The sequence below is a fragment of the Salminus brasiliensis genome, chromosome 15, assembly GCF_030463535.1.
Source record: "Salminus brasiliensis chromosome 15, fSalBra1.hap2, whole genome shotgun sequence".
In the NCBI taxonomy this organism is placed as follows: domain Eukaryota; kingdom Metazoa; phylum Chordata; class Actinopteri; order Characiformes; family Bryconidae; genus Salminus; species Salminus brasiliensis.
Window position 1 is genome coordinate 3,171,386 of NC_132892.1, and position 17,822 is coordinate 3,189,207.

A 17,822-nucleotide genomic window follows, 5' to 3' on the forward strand; every position below is an offset into this window, starting at 1 on the left:
TATTTCTTGTCGTATCTTTCTATATTTTTAGCAGTAATCTTTTTATGTATTTGGCTTTTTTCTTTCTATATTTTCTATATTTCATGCTCTCTGTGTCTGTCTTCTCTGGTTTCTTCGTATCCGTCTCATTTTCACGTCTGTGTTTCTTTCTTTCTCTCTTCGTCTGTTGTGGAGCTTCTCACACAGTGAACAGACAGTATTAGTGAGCCAGTCGAGCTCAAATGATGAGCCGTGGTTTTGGACCAGTCTTGTTTATAATATCTGTGGGAGGGTGGCTCTCCAGAGGGTCAGTGTTAAAATCATTATGATGGGACAGTGTGTACTGTATACACTGTACATCGCTCTTAGTCTTCAGGCGCTACCAAATAAGGCCGGTTTATGCTCCCCAGCGGCCGGCAGCCAAGAAAGTGTCACTCCATTAGTTAGGCTTTAGCGTGGAAACCTACAGTATTAGCAGGGAGCGGGCACCACTCTGCTGCAGAAACCGACGAGAGGAGGATTGTTTGATTGCATTCAGCCAGGAGAGCAATCGTGAGGTCAGGGTCTGAGGCTAAGCGATTATTTCCAGCACCAAAAGCAGCGCCATCGTTCCAGAGACTGCAGTTCCACAGCCCAGTGCTGGAGGGCCTTGTACCCCTCTGGCCGACCCTCAGCACTGGGCATGGTGACGCTCCTGGACGCTGGCGTACAGCTGCTCCTGGGCGTCCCCTTCTATTGGTCAGTGCTTTTCAGGGGGGGTTGTGTAAGCTGTGGGCAGTTAGCAGTAGCTGAGTTCTGCATTTGCCTTCTTTCCTGTTTTCCTTGTTGTCTTTTGTTTATTTCTGTTTATTTCTTTTTTTTTTTACATTTCTTGCATTTTTTTCTTTCCATATTTTATTTCTTTTATTTAATTTATTTTTCTCTCTTTTTGTTATTTCAAAATGTAAAAAAAATCCTAAATGTTATATTTTTTTCTTTCTAAATTATTTATTTCTTATTCATTCTTTAGTTTTTTTTTCTTAAAAAATGCATTTATTTTTTCCCTAAATTTAATTTTTTCTATCTAAAATTGTCCTTATGTTCTTTCTTTTGTTTTCTTTTTTCTTTTTTCTTTCTTTTTTCTTTTTCTATTTATTTTTCTTTTATTTCTTTCATTTCTTTACTTTCTTGTTTTTTTTATTCTGTATTTGTTTTCTCTTTTACGGTTTTATTTCTTTTTTATGCATCTTTATTCTCCTTTGGACAGAATTGGACAGTTACTGTTCTCCTCCAAGCGTGTAGAAGCTGTAGCGCTGGGCTAGCAGCAGGGCAGGCGGGCTGGCGGGCGGGCTGGCGGGCGGGCTGGCGGTAGGGCTGGCGGGGCTAGCTTGTGGGAATCGGTAGAAACTGGATCAGGAGAGAAACCAGTGGAAAGTGGAGAAACGGTGACGAGGCTTTGATATGAGACGTCAGCGAATGCTCATTTTCCATCATTCAGGGGACATTTTGCCCCTCACACACACACACACACACACACACACACACACACACACTCTATCCCTCTGGCTGCTGCATCTTCATTGGAGCTCTTCACCAGCCTGTGTTCTCTACCTCTCTTTATCTCTCCTCTGTCTTTGTGTGTCTGTCGCCCAGCCAGCGCTGTGTTTTCACTACACACTGTCTCTGAAGTCCCCTGTGTGTGTGTGTGTGTGTGTGTGTGGAGGCAGTTGGCTGTTTGCTTGTTTTGTCTCATTATTTTCCCCTTGCGTGATAATGACAGTATACAGATATCTGTCTGCCAGAGAGAGTTTGCCAATTACAGACTTTTTGACAATTATCAAATGTTTCTCCAAATTATACACACACTCTCTCTCTCTCTCTCTCGCTCGCTCGCTCGCTCTCTCTCTCTCTCTCGCTCTCGCGCTCGTGTGTTTGCTGTTGGTTCAGGTTGAAAGCTGCCATGTTGGGCCGCTCCTGATTGATTTATGAATGTGTGCCTGAACGAGCCATCTGTTTATCGTCTCTGCAGCAGTGAGGCGACTTCTGGTGGAATGGGACTGTTAGCAAACATAGCTGTGACTAAATCTGTGCTAAATATTCTCTCTCTATATATGAATATATATAAATATCGGTCTGAGTACGGTCATGTGAAAGAAATCCCCGTATTTAAACATCTGATCTGACACTGATAGAGATGGAGGTCATCTAACCAAACTCACACACCTGAAGAACTTACATAAAGGGTAAAAGTTCGAACCCTCCTGCATTTATTACGACTTAAATGTGTAAGGAAGTGAAAATGGTAAAAATGCAAGTCATCATCATCATCATCATCATCATCATCAAGCACAAAAAACACCAAACCAGAGAGAGCAGAAACTATAGAAGTGGTCAAATCAACACCTTTGGATCGCTGGTTCGAACCCTGGGTCTACCTGCCGTACGTGGAAAGCAGGGGTGGAGACAAGTCCCTGGTCAACGGGGGGAGCAAACCGGTGGTGGTGGTGGTGGTGGGGCCAAATGTCAGAACGCTGCTGTGTCTTTATGCTAGCTGTGGTGTTCAGGGCGCTCGCTAACAGTGCTAATGTTGCTAATGTTGCTAATGTTGTTTACATGGGCTGAGTGGGAGGAGTTGATCTAGAGGAAGGTCCTAGAAGGAAGGTCAGTAAGTGCTGTAAGTCCTTAGTCGGTTCAGTCCGAGATGCTCCGCTCCTTTTCTGCTCCCATGTTGGAGGGACTTCCAGACATGCTAACTGCCCTCCTGTTGGCTGTGCTGAAGCCTAGGGAACCGGTGCAGGCGGAAGGCCGATAGCGCTACTATCCAGAGCCGGACTCCTAACACTGCATTGGCCCTCCTGTGTATTACGAGAAACCTTGTAAGTCGCCCTGGATAAGAGCGTCAGCTAAATGCCATCTAAATGTAAATGGGCCCCAAAATAGAGCCCTGTGGGTCTCCGTGTGATCTGCTACACCCGGTCTGCGTCCTTGCGGTAGGCGTGTTTCAGGCCCAGCTTTTTGGGGGATTAATGGAAGCGTCTACCAGTTACTGTTGTGCCGGCTGCCTGCCTACCTCCAGCACTTACTTTTTCTAGCCTGAATGTCGTCCTTCTGTAAAACCCGCAGTAACGTTGCATCCACACTCAACCCTGCATGCCGGTTTGACCGTACCTCTGTTTTTTCTTCTCTTCCTGATCCTCCTCCTCCTCCCTTTTCCAGAACTCGGACTCCTCCGCTCCCTGTTTGCCGGCAGGTCCGTCCTGCTCCCTGCATCCTGCCTGCTGCCCTTCCTGCTCCTCCTCTCGTTGCTCTCGGCTCTTCTCCTGCTCGTTTTTGCTCTCCATCTCCTTGTCCTCGCCTCCTTCCTCTTCCCATTCGTTGTGCTTCTCCTGCCCTGCTTCCTCACCCCCGTTCTCCTGCCTGCCTGGAGATCCTTTTTTCGTGGACGTTCTTCCCGCTTTCACCATGAGGTCGACTTCCCAGCTGTGGAGGACCGCGGCGGCTATTAGAGCCCCGCACTTCAAAAATAAGGTCGCTATCGAGGGTTCTTTGAGGAACTCTGTTTGTTGTAGAGAATGACCTTCTGAAGAACCTTCACTCCATGTCCAATTAGGTTTCACAGATTTAACCCTTTTAACTCGCTGGTGGGTGAGATCTTGTGAGCTAGCCTGAAGAACAGAGCTTAGGTCCAGGTTTCTCCTGGACGCCCCAGTCCATCCAGCACAGTCTTCAATTTTCAATTTAGTAAACAAATTTAAATAATAGACCAAAATTACCATAGTAACCCGCATTTCCCACAATTCCTCTTGACCTTTACGTTCAACCTACACTCATCCAAACGTTCACAAACAATGTGTTCTGAGTCTGACTCCTCCCTCCATTCTCCCTCTTCCCTACACCTCACCCTACCTTTCCACCAATCCACCCCCCACCCCTCCCTCGCTGACCCCTCCCCCTACCCCTCAGCATCCTCGGCATCCAGAGGCCAGCCGGTTGGCCCCACGCTGGGCCTGCACAAGTCCAGCTCTCTGGAGAGCCTGCAGACAGCCATGGAGGAGGCCAACAAGAGCGAGGCACCCTTCCACAAGCCCGCCGTGCAAATGGTGAGAGGCCGCGGCTGCAACATGAGCTTCAGACAGGCCATCGACAAGTCCTACGACGGGCCGTCCGAGCCTGACGACGGTAAGAGCAGGAGCACAGCGTTCATTTGTGTAATAATGCTAACAGACTGCACAGACTCCAGATTCATACTGGATTAAAAACACACCCAAATTCTTACTGTCACACTGTTAAAAGTGTACACACTCCCAATTCATACCGAATTAAAACCTCTTCGCAGTTGAAACACAGTTAAAATGCTACACAAAACATGCACTGCAGATTCATACTGGATTCAAAATCATTCCAGATCGACGCTGTATAAAAAAGTCTCAAGATTCATACTGGATTAAAACGACGTCAGAATGATTACTGACTGACTGTAAGACAATTACACACTGCAGATTCATACTGGATTTCACAAGTTACTGTCAAATAAATAGTAAAATCCACAGTGTTTACTGTCAGACTGTAAACAAACACTGCAGATTCATACTGGATCCAAATCAAACCACAGCTATTACTGTCCGGCTGTAAAACCTGTACACACTGCAGATTCATACTGGATTAATTCTGTTCATTTACATACATTAATTACATCCATTCTGTCAAAACAACACTTTGAATGGAATTAAACCAGTATGAATCTGCAAAGTGTAGTTTTGACAGAATGGATGTAATAAATGTATGTAAATGAACAGAATTAAACCAGTATGAATCTGCATTTACATACATTTATTACATCCATTCTATCAAAACTACACTTTGCAGATTCATACTGGTTTGATTTTGTACATTTACCTACATTAAATACATCCATTCTGTCAAAACTACACTCTGCAGATTCATACTGGTTTAATTCCGTTCATTTATATACACTTATAGATAGATAGATAGATAGATAGATAGATCACTTTATTTATCCCATATATAGTTTTTACAGCAGCAAAATCAAATTCAGCTGTTCTGAATTATTACATCCATCCTGTTAAGGCTACACTTTGTAGATTCATACTGGATTCAAATTACACCAGGGTTTCCTTTACAGGCAGGCTGTAAAACCTGTAAACACTGCAGATTCATACTGGTTTTAAATCATTTGTTTATATTTATATATGTGTCTATTTCTTACAGTCAGCCTGTACAAACTACACTGCCGGTTGATACTGGATGCGAATAGCTCCACAGTTATTACGGTCAGGCTGTGAAAGCTGTACACACTGCAGATTCATACTGGATACTGATTAAGGAATGTCGTCAGTAATCACCTGACTTCCTTTCCTTTATTTTGCCAGTCAGTGGGAAGTTCGGGACTTACTCCACACTGACGAGGCTTCACGTGACCGTATGGCGTTAGCACAGGCTCAGTGCTGATGCAGCAGTTTTCTGGGGGTCTTTTTGTTTATATTGGCGACAGCGGAACCCAGTGATCACGGTAATGAGCCGCTAATGAAAAGTGTGTATGCTGAATGGCTAACGAGACGGACCGCTGGTGCATCTGAATAAGAGTGGAACGAGCTGTGCCAGACACATGGTTAGCGTTAGCCGGAGCACATAGCTCCGCACATGTATTTACCCAGCACATCCGACTGCACTTCAGCTCTCCTGACCTTCAGAACAGCTCCTTCAGAAGCCCTGCAGGTCACGGATCGCGCCTTTACTGAAGCTTAGGGTGCCGTTCAGCCTGGGCAGCCAAGGATCAGCCTTGTTTGTGCGTTCCTTTCAAAAGCTTGGGACGCTGAATTTAGTGGACTCTTCCGTTAAGGCCATCTTGGAGCTAAAAGTAGAAGATCCTCGAGGAACTTTTGGAGGTTCCTCAGTTTGAAACATTGAAGGAACCTCCTAAAAGGCTCTTTGAGGAACCTTGAAGAGAAGGTTTCTTAGATGAAAATGGTTCCTCCACAGTGTTACACCGAAGAACCTGAATTTTGCTTTGCCTGACCAAGCCATAGCCCTAGCCAAGCTAATGGTTAAGATCTGGGACCTTGATTGGGGTTATGGGAGCTCAAATCTGGTGGGGTGCCCAAACATTTGCATGGTGCTTCTTCCCTCCCCCCCAAAAAAATCATCAGATAAAAGGAGAAACGAGAGCTGGCGGGAGGGGGGGGGGGGGGGGAGCGAGTACGGCATGTTCCAAGATTGCGGTGCTAAATGAAGAAAGGCAGGCTTGCCTGAACGCTGGAGCCAAGAATCTGCTCTGCATTAATGAAAGTGTGTGTTGGCCGGACGGCTCCCGTTCTGAAGGCCAGGCAGGCAGGCAGGCTCTGGGCAGCGGCTCTGCTGGCCTGCTCTAAAACTGGCCGCTGTTTATGAATCCGTCTTCCTGACTTTCAGCTACTTTTAAAAGGTTACCACAATATTTCTTCGTCTCTCTTAGTCTAGTACCCTCCCGTCCCCTTGCTTGGGGCCAGTGCTCACATGGGTACTCCAGGATGACCACATTAAAAGACCTAACCAGGCCTGCCTGGCCATCAATCCCTGACCAAGTCCAACTCCAAAGGTCTTATCTTCAGTGAAATTCCCAGTCGAAAGCCGAAATCCATGTTCTCTTCTCAAGATAGGCTAACCTCGCTCTTGAGGACACCCAGTATGTCCAATAACTGACCAATGTGAGACCGCAGTCTTCTGCTGACCATGTAAACCAGACAGCCCTAATCCTAACAGGTTTAAGAAATGGCTGCATTAGGTAGTAAGGTCAAGCTAACCCAACCAGCCTGACCTGAAGCTAGTGAGCTAGCTCATCCTTCAGAAAGGGTCTGTCACCTGTTCGCTTGTCCATCCGTTTGTTTGTTTGACCATCTGAGTTGACTCTCGTTGTCCTTTTAGATTACTCGGACGACAGCTCTGGCAGAGACACTCCAGCTAGCGGCTCCTCGCGCCAAGAGTTTGACGACGGGGCTAAGGAGAAGAAGAAGAAGACCAAGAAGAAGAAAGAGAAGAAGAGCAAGGCCAAGAAGAAGGACGAGGTGGCTGAGGACCAGGAGAAGAAGACCAAGAAGAAGGGATTTGGACTGTTGAGGTAGGCCTAAGAGAACCTAAGTGACCTAGTGGAAAGGTTTCCACTTCAGAATATGTTTAAGAGACGGTTCTTTGAGCGAGATGTTCTACATAGGAGAACCCTTTTGGTTCTGTAATGTGCGGTTTTGGTAAAAGAGATGTGAGGAACCTTGGTAGGAACTTGGTAAAGAACCTTTGCATCCAGTTGTTCAGTCAAGAAATGCTTCTTCTATGGCCTTTCTTAATGTCTTCGCCTTCAAATCTGCTTTCCCAACACCTGCACTCTGAATTTCCTCCATAACTCATGACTCCAGGTGCCAAGGTTTTCCCGGTAGCAGCATGTTAAACTGGCTCCTTCCGCATTACCGAACGTCCAGCGCCGCGGCTGAAATCAATTCATTGGAAATTTTTCATGGCTTCAAGGAAGCGCTGGTTTGCCAGGGACTTGAGTTTGTCCACCAATCCTTTTAAGAAGCTTTAAAGCGGCGAAGGTTTGAAATAGGCATGCTGCTGACCCAGGGAAGGATGGAAGGAAAGGGCAACGGCACTCTAGTAAGATTAGGCTGGGCCCCCTGGCGCAGCTGCACGCTGAGGCCCAGTGGTAATTACTGCACTATGGTAATTAAAGGCATGGAAAAGTATACCTCTGCAGTTGTCCCCAGCACGGGCACGCAGGAACAAAGCCTGCCACTTTTAGCTCTGATTGACTGGCTTATCTCCGGCGGGCCTGTACTGACTGTATGCGGGGTGCATGTTAATACAGACGGCCATGGAGGCTTTCGGACAGCCGACGTAGCATTCGCCATTTTCCTTCGGTGCTGAGGAGCGTTAAACAGGGCTGGAATCGGTGAAGCCATATCACCAATTAGCTTAATATTATATAGCATTAGCATAATAAAGATTAGCATGCGTCGGTCGGCTACGGGCCTTGTCCACCATCGCTAGCGCGGTGCTAGCACGGCCCGGCTCGCTTGAAGGCAAGTTGCAGGGTCCCTGTGCTACAGGGCTCATGTGCTGGACTATGTGCTTGATTTGAGACCAGGTCCATGGCTATAGCTATCCGTTAGCATAGTGCTAACTGCATGCCGAAGTCGTCCCAGACTCGAGTCAGTGAGGTTTATGCATGCAGATTACGTTACACAATGCTAACGATGAATTGCAGCTTCAGTAAGTTAGCTAGCTAGCGTTAGCCTTGTAGCTGTAGTGCAGGACTGAGGATTCATTACGAGACGCAGAGTGTGAGCACTAATTCACTTCCTGTTTGGCAGCACAGCCAATAGAAAAGCAAACCATAACCGGTCTAACGGGACTTAGCAACCAAGCGACCTTAGCAACCATTCGGGCCAGCAGTGGAAAAGAGGCGCTAGTGTACTCCTTCAAGCATGTTCAGCTGTCCAGGGACGTCTTTAGCGTCCATTAGCGTCCTAATGGCCATCTACTGACTGGCCGCTTTATTGGACACACCTACATTAAGCTTCCACTCACTGGCCACTTTATTAGAAACACCTACATTGAGCTTCCACTGACTGGCCGCTTTATTAGAAACACCTACTTTGAGCTTCCACTGACTGGCCGCTTTATTAGAAACACCTATATGAGCTTCCACTGACTGGCCGCTTTATTAGAAACACCTATATGAGCTTCCACTGACTGGCCGCTTTATTAGGAACACCTATATGAGCTTCCACTGACTGGCCGCTTTATTAGAAACACCTACATTGAGCCTGCAGTGGAGAAGAGGTGCTAGTGTGCTCCTTCAGGCATGTTCAGCTGTCCAGGGACGTCTTTAGCATCCGTTAGCGTCCTAAAAAGAAAGGTCCTTTTTACTAAAGCTGGGGAAATTCTGTTCCGTTAATTATTTGAGCCGGCAGCTTTCGTCCAACCACGAAAGCCTTGCGTACGGTCTTCACAAGCTTTCAGCCCGGCTCATGTCTCACGTCTTCAGCTCGTCTCAACGTGGACAGATGTCTTCTCTCTGTGACTGCGTCCAACGATGCTCATTTCTCTCAGTGCACTTCTATTTACCAGCTCCAGCGAGTGTCATTTCTGCTGTCGTCCAATCGCTTCTGATGAACCTGCCAAGAACACTTAATGGTGGCAGGACTGGCAGCCAGGCGCCTGCCTTAGCAGCATTTCCAAACACATTCTTACTTCTCAAGCTGGCTCCGATATCGCCGGCTGCCTCATTACTGAAAGCGAAGCGCGGCTTAATTAGCTATAATGTGACGAAGCAGACGCAATCTACTTGTCTTCAGAGCCGGTTTTGCTTAAGGGCACGGAGCAGGTAAAGCAAAAAAACGAGAGAGAGAAAAGGAGTGAAATGAGAACCATATGAAACTAATTCACGGCCCATGAAGGACGGTGGGTAATGATGTAGCAGAACAAATTGCAGCTGGGTAATTTCCTTTCTTCCTCCTGAGCGGGGTGTAAAGGGGTTGTTTATCGGGCGCTGGAGCAGGACTTTGAAGCCGTGGTTGCAGATTCCATTGTGTGACCCCTTGCCTTTTCTGTTAAACACTTACTGGTCACTTTATTGGAAACACCTCCCCTGTACGTCCACTCACTGGCCACTTAATTAGAAAGACCTACATTGAGCTTCCTCTCATTGGCTGCTTTATTAGAAACGCCTACCTTGTGCTTCCTCACACTGGCCACTTTATTAGAAACACCTACATTGAGCTTCCTCTCACTGGCCACTTTATTAGAAACTCCTCCCCTGTACTTCCTCTCAGTGGCCGCTTTATTAGAAACACCTACCTTGTGCTTCCTCTCACTGGCCGCTTTATTAGAAACACCTACCTTGTGCTTCCTCTCACTGGCCGCTTTATTAGAAACGCCTGCCGTGTGCTTCCTCTCTTTGTCCACTTTATTAGAAACGCTTACCTTATGCTTCCACTCACTGGCCACTTTATTAGAAACGCCTGCCTTCTGCTTCCTCTCATTGGCCACTTTATTAGAAACGCCTGCCGTCTGCTTCCTCTCATTGGCCACTTTAATAGAAATGCCTACCTTGTGCTTCCTCTCACTGGCCACTTAATGATGGAAAACATGTAGAGGAACATGTAATGTAGATGATCTGATGGATGGTTCTTTTAGATCATTAGGTTCCCTTTCACTGGCAGCGTACTGGTAGCAGTAGATAAATCTTAACATATGACATAAAGAACATAAGAGGTTCTTACCCCTGGATGCCCTGTTCATCATAAGAGACAGGGGTCCCTTAAAACTAGAGGCAATGGTAAATGCACCTCCTCCTCCTCAGACTAAGAGAAGAGTGCTGCTGTTGCTCAGTGGAACGTACAGTCACGATTTGCTCCTCCGTTCAACTCCTCCTTCGGATCCAGGCACAACCACTGTGTCATGGCTTTTCCGACATAAAAGCATGCACACTCATCCTCTGTTTACAAATCCATTCGCTGCCATTGCCGCCCAGCGCCCCAGTTGGGAAGTAAACCAAATCCGACTTGACCTCAAGCCCATTAGCACGGCCGTTACGCTTCTGCCCGGGATCCGTCAGGCTGGTGTCATGTCGCAGAGGCAGATTATGGTTTAGTCCGGCCGAGCTGGGGCTTGTGCAGCTTAGGTTATGGAGCTTGTTTACAAGAGGGCTGAGGGTTGTGACAGTAATCTGTGATGGGCTGAAATGGAGATGATACTTTAATTTACTTAATTTTGCACTTCCTGAAATCCTGCAGCTTTCCGTACAGAAATACGCTGCATTCCGCAGAAGTTTCCGGCACGTCTCGGATGTCAGTGGCTCGAGTTTGTGATTGGATTCACGACATTTTGGATGCTTAGAATTCTGCTGCTGTAGATGCTCTCACGTCACTTTTGCAATTAGGCATGCCAGAGTGTATCTGACTTGTTTACGTCCAGCTGCAGTACATTAAACCTGAGCTCGAGAGTCTATTTCAGAAAGGTTCTCTTTGTGTAGCACTTTTTTTTAATGGCAGATTGTCCCAAAATGGCCTTATAGAAATGTGGGGCCACAACCCACAACCCATTCAAGCTCCCTAGAAGGATGAGCAAGAACCACTGAGAGGAACCAAGACCCCAAAAGGAACAGTTCTCTAAGAAAATGATGAAGAAACACTGACTGGAACCAAGACTCCTAGAGGGAAAACATTTTATTGCAGCTGAGTAAGAGTAAGAAGCACTCAGAGGATCTAAAACTCCAAAGGTAAACATCCCTAAAACATAAGGAACAATAAGAGGAACCAAGACCCAAAAGGAACTCTTCCCTAGGAACATGATGGAACACAGAGAGGAACCAAGACCCAAAAGGATCAATTTCCTAAGAACATGATGAAGAAACACCGAGAGGAACCAAGATCCAAAAGGATAAATTTCCTAAGAACATGATGAAGGAACACCGAGAGGAACCAAGACCCAAAAGGATAAATTTCCTAAGAACATGATGGAACACAGAGAGGAAACAAGACCCAAAAGGATCAATTTCCTAAGAACATGATGAAGAAACACCGAGAGGAACCAAGATCCAAAAGGATAAATTTCCTAAGAACATGATGAAGGAACACCGAGAGGAACCAAGATCCAAAAGGATAAATTTCCTAAGAACATGATGAAGGAACACCGAGAGGAACCAAGATCCAAAAGGATAAATTTCCTAAGAACATGATGAAGGAACACTGAGAGGAACCAAGACCCAAAAGGATCAATTTCCTAAGAACATGATGGAACACAGAGAGGAACCAAGACCCAAAAGGATCAATGTCCTAAGAACATGATGAAGGAACACTGAGAGGCACCAAGACTCCTAGAGGTAAAACACACTATATGCATAAGGAACGTTTACAGAGAGGGACCAATTTCCAAATGAGAACTTTCCTTAAAAAAAAAGAACCAGAAGAAGAAGCACTCAGAAGAACCAAGACTCCACAGGTAAACATCCCTAAAAACATAAGGGCAAAACATTGAGAGGTACCAAGACCAAGAAATGAACAATTCCTAAAGAACGTGAAGAAGAAACACTGACTGGAACCAAGACTCTTAAGGAAGAGCATGAGGAACATTCACTGAGAGGAACCAGGGCGAACCAGGACAAAGGTGAACAAGAACCAAGAACAAAAACCACAGAGAAGAACCAAAACCTATGAGGAAAACGACTGTGAGAGCATGACTGAGAACCAATGAGAGGAACCAAGACTCAAAAGAGGAAACTCTCTCAGAGTATGAAGAAGAACTACTGAAAGGAACCAAGACTCAAAAGGAAAAGTATCTTAAAGCTTGTAGAAGAAGCATTGGAGTAAGCAAAGAAGAACCTCTAAGAGCATGAGTAGGAACCATTGAGCGGAACCACTGAGAGGAACCAAGAAAGGAGAATAAAGAAGAACCACATAGAAGATCCAAGAGTCAAAGTGAGGAACTCCCTAAGAGCATTAAGGAGGAACCACTAAGACTCAAAAGAAGAAAAACTCTGGGAGCATGAGGAAGAACCTCCAAAAGGAACCAAGACTCCAAAAGAGGGGGAGCAGTCCTCCTCTGGGTCATCCCAGTGCTGCTATCGCACAGGAGAGGATTGACCACATTAAACGGTCTCATATGTTTAATCTGTAGCGTTGCTGCTGGACTGACCTGGATTCTAACACGGATGTCTGTTTAGCGTGAGATGCCAGGAAAAGCTGTAAGAGCTTCCCTTCAAATCCACTAATCTCCAAAGCTGAGGTATTGTATTGGCCTTTCCACGGCATCGTCATTTAAACCCTCGCCAACAAACAGAATCATCTGTGTTTTATATGTCCTGGAAACGAAGGCTTGACCCAGATGACCTCATGATGGGAAGCAGCGATCTTTGAGACAGAAAGAGGAACGGGTATTACTCACCAGCCTGCAGCCAGGCAGATTTACTCCACAGCCGTGCAGAGCAGAAGTCTGGCCACATGGAAACATTGCATAAAGGACACTGAAATGGGCCCAGAGTGGTCCAGCAGAATTGGGCGCTGTCACTATGACCACAGGACTGCTTGTTCGAGTCCCGGTCATGCTGCTGTCCGTCGGCAATTTGCCTTGCTCTCTCCAGGGTGGGTAGATGGCTCTCTCTCCCCACATCGCTCCAGTGCGACGCTGGCCACCACTGGCGTCTGCTGGCCAAGTATGCGGCGCTGGTTGCCTGGGGATGTTGTATCGGCGGCAGGAGTTGGAGTTGGCGGGCTGCACAGGTGTCGGAGGGGGGCTTGTGTTGGTCTTCACCCTCACATGTTTTACATTTTTAAGAAGTGTCATCAGCAATACATGGTCATATCAGTACTCAATACTTCTCTGGCATCAGTGGCCCATGGGGCACCACTGTTATGCCGTTGGGAGGCACTCAATGTGCGAGACGTTTACGTCGACTCTAGAGCATCCCAGGAAGTAAGTGGTTTTCAAGATTCTACCACCTTTCACTTTCTGTACTCTATTATCCCATCCTTTGCCCATGGCGATCGTTCTGCACTCTGCTACAACTGACTGGTGTGCTCGCTTATTTATCGCTTATACATGGAGCAAACCCTGGCATCACGTGGCATCTGTGACACCCATGACCGTGACAGTGGGCTAAGGGTGGTGGCATCTCAGAAACCACTAACTGCATGGGATTTTCTAGAGCTGCCGTAGTGAAGGTGTACAGAGAATGGTGCCCCATAGGTCACTGATGCCAGATGGGACCGACGGCGACTCTGGCGAGTGGTACAGAGCAATGGACGAGCAACTGTGGATGAAGACCTTCCATCATCTAAGACCTTAGTCCATGCCATGGCGTCTCGCTAGTGGTTGTTCCCATTATCAGGTGCTGGTTAGTCGGTATGCTCTGGCCTTTACTTTGACCTCCATTGATTCCACTGAAGTTAAGAAGGTTTCGGACAAACAGATTTCCACAAGGTTTTCGGAAGGTTTCGTTAACCGTGATATAGTAGTTTGATGACGTATGAATAAATACATATTTGGGCCGGTTCGACAGATATGACCAGCATGCCTACAGGCCACTGCTCTGCAAGGACAAAGGCCTTTTCTGTTGTAATCTACCTGCTCCTTTTCTACAGAGCCCAGACCCACAAGTTACAGCCCCACGGAGAGGCATGAACAGTGGCATGAATTAGAGCGTGGAGTTCCACAGCTCATAAACCCCATAATAACCCCTTCCTCATACCGACCACATTTACAACGCCTCCGTGTCACCAATTATATATCGGCGGCCTTTATAATGTCAAGCCTGCCACGGTGTTTCGCTCGCCTTGGTGAACGTGCGACCTTGAGGTGCAGCCTCCCGTCCGCCGACAGGCCTTCAGCAATCCTGCAGACCGCCGCCTGCGATGAACAAGGTGTTTTCTACAGCCTGCTTGCAGGGATTTTGCATGCCGTAAGCGTGCATGCTAAAGCTAATGCTGCTGCATACGTCTGGCCTGTGCCGTCCCGTCTGGGAAGCTTCTCTAGTCGGATTTGATGGAAAAATCAAATCCGACAAGTAAGGCATGGGGGTGGCATCCCTCAAAGCGTGTTCGACGGCATGCTGTTGCCACCGAGGCCGCATGTTTGCTCGCATCCTGGGAGGAATTTTCCCATTTGGGTGAGAGACGCTAAACTTGTTAGCGCTATCGCTCGGCGCAGCCTCGGACAGAGCGCATATTAAAACCCGCTTCTCGAACTGTCCCCAAATCCCGCCATGATTTCCTCATTTAGCCGTGCAGATGTGTCCTGTCAGTCAAGCGTCAACGGGCTAAAAATACACACAGCATTCAGAATCAAGGCAAACGCGCTCATGAATGTATTCATGGGCCCGGCGAACTTAATTGGTCGTGGCAGGCCGTCTCCTCGCTGTTTGTTTGTCAAGGATGGCTTCATTAGGGTTTCACTTTTGAGACTTAACGCTCGTGACGTGTTTAAATAGGCTTTTAAAGTGGGGGTTGTCAGTCATTTCAGAGGGAAAGAGGAACTTTAGCCAAACTTTGTCGCTGCTAACTTTCAGCGTTTAGCAGGACCCGGAGAGTTGCACCGGGTCTTTTGTGAATTGCATCATAGAGTGGACTTAAAATGGCAGCTTTAGACATCATGACATTACTGCTAATAAGCGGCGGGAGGGCAACACCACCTGGGTATGTTGCAGCACTCACACTCACTTTTCTTTTTTTTTTTTAGTTTTTCAAAACGTTAACGCTTAATTAAAGTACTTATTTATTTATTTATATATTTATTTAATTATTAGGAACCCCCAAAAAAATACTACCTGAAGAAGGCAGTCTGTGCTGTGGAAGCTCTAAATTTACACCAATATACAATATATCGCAATATGTTCCCCTAATGCCGACACAGGCTTACAATTGGCTTCCGCCTGGCGAAAAGACCCCCCCTAAGGCACTATATATATATATGATTCTACAGAACTGTTGACTCTTGAATGCACGTAAAGTGCCTAGAGCTAACGACACAGGGCTTGGGGAAGTAATTAGCGTTAGTTCAGTTAGCATTAGCTAGTCACGCTGTCACTATGACCACAGGACCGCTGGTTCGAGTCCCGGTCATGCTGCTGTCCGTTGACAATTGGCCTTGCTCTCTCCAGGGTGGGTAGATGGCTCTCTCTCCCCACATCGCTCCAGTGCGACGCTGGCCGCCACTGGCGTCTGCTGGCCGGGTATGCGGCGCTGGTTGCCTGAGGGGGTGTCGTAGGGGGGCTTGTGTTGGTCTTCGCCCTCACATTTTTGAAATTTTTTGGAAATGTCATCAGCAATACGTGGTCATATCAGTACTCAGTACTTCTCTGGCCCAGCGGAAGCGACTCAGTGGAGATAAGGGGTTTGGACTGTGGATATGTCGTTGTGCGTTAGGTGGACAGGTCCGAATGTGGCTAATCTGGGTTTTCGGTCGTGGTAGTGAAGTGTGGACAAGTAGATATTTCATTCACAGATAATGAGATAGGAACAACGTTAGTCCGCAATGACTTTTTTGCGGAGCCTGACGAGGCAGGGGGCGGAGCCTATTCCCGAGCGGTGGGGAGGAAACCGGGAGAGACGTTCTGGAACAAAGTGGGTAATTAAGAGCTAACACTTTTTCAAAACATTTTAATTTACAGTATTAAAGATAGGTTTAATTTCCCACATCATATTTTCCCAAAATCCTTATTAATATTCACAATAAAAAGTGACGGGGTGGGAAATTTCATCCTAAAATGGTTGCAGTTTCTGACCTAGCGCACATGCCAATCAATTTGAACTATCATTTTCTTTGCATCACTTGTGTAAAAATAGGAATAATAAAAAAAGAAAGCGTGACGGGGTGGTTGGGTGGACCTTGAGGAGCTGTTGCTTCAAGTATTTTACTTATTTACTTATTTATTTAAATTATTATCTTTAAAAAAACTAAAGAATGTGAGCCATTTTTTAATTACAGAAAAATATGATTTTTTAATTAATTTATTTTTTAAAGCAGGGAAAAAAGTGTAATTAGAGGTGTCATTTTAACACCGGTGGAGGCTAGTGATTGGCCGAAAAAAGGTGCAGTGGAGTCTTTCACCAGAACCTTCGCTAGAGCTTTCATTTTGGAAACGTAGCAAAGACTTCTGAGGCTATCTGGTGTGTGCTGTAATTCTAGGAGGATGAGGACGTCCACAGAGGTACAGTGTAAAATTGGTTGGTTGTTGGTTGGTTGTAGCTCCAGGGGGTGCTCAAGTCCTCAGTCTTGGAGGGCCGATCTCCAGCAAAGTTTGATAGTTGTTGCTCTACTGAAGCACACCCACTTTTGCCTGGTCATTAACTGATGAGTTGAATAGGGCAAACTTCCAGACTGTGCTGGAGACCAGCGCTGCAGGACTGAGGAGCTGAGCACCACTGGAGAAGCCTCAGGGTCTAAAATCCTCCCATTGCCTCGACTTTCAGCAACTACGCCAGTGTCTTCCGCTTGTGTTCCTGGCCTCCGGTAATTGGAAACACACAGTCTGTCAGTGTTTGCAGTGTTTGGACTGTTCGACTTGCCGTGGACGTGGATGCTCCTGATGTTTTTCATTGCAGATGTGACCGCGTCTTTGATCCGTTCGGCTCAAACGGATTCCGGAATGATTCATCCATTATTCATCCTCTCATTTTGATTTACCGAGGCTCTGCTTTTATATTAATGCTGCACGTATTGATGAGCTTCGCTGGTTAATTTGCATTTGCAGTTTTGGACGGGCTCGGAAAAAAAAAACTCGGCGCCCCGGCATCGTGAGACGGATCCGGCGTTCGGCTCCGCAGCAGAAAGCCGTGGGATGAGCGGTTGACAAACGTTGTCCATATGAATGTGAGCGACTGTCACATGGGTCCTGCTGCGAATGACAGCTGTGGGCTGTCACACCGACTACTATTGTGTCACTGTCATCCACATGCTGGCAGCGGATTTTGACTGGCGTGTGCTTTATTGAAGATGGCATCTCTATCTTGGACATATATGCCAGTCAAACTCCTAACAAGGCTTCGGCGGAGGCGTCTGCTTGGGAAAACCAAAGCTGTGATTTGTGCCGTCTTCAGGCCTACACGTATCTGGTGTAACCAAGAAGACCTCCAGGCGGCTCTCGGGCGCACTGCACGACCTGGTTCGACCGGTGGGTTTAAAAGGGCAGCATCAAGTTGATGGTCTGTCTCTTGACCCGTAAGATGGACTGGTTGGAGCTGAGGTCCAACAAAAACAAAACAAAAACACATTTCCCCACATTAAGATACATAAAATCCTTATTAATATTACCCTTTTTATTAAGACATTGCAGACATATTCACAATGAAAGCGTGACGGGGTGGTAAATTTCATCC

General features: G+C 46.6%; 1 protein-coding gene across 1 annotated transcript in view; it reads left to right on the forward strand.

Moving 5' to 3' along the window:
- The window catches only part of pard3ba (par-3 family cell polarity regulator beta a), a 167,434-nt gene that overhangs the window by 107,463 nt on the left and 42,149 nt on the right, over positions 1-17,822 (forward strand). The window contains exons 17-18 of the mRNA XM_072656724.1: positions 3,922-4,137; positions 6,880-7,072. Of these exons, the coding sequence (XP_072512825.1) occupies positions 3,922-4,137; positions 6,880-7,072 (409 nt within the window). The remainder of the gene's footprint in view (positions 1-3,921; positions 4,138-6,879; positions 7,073-17,822) is intronic.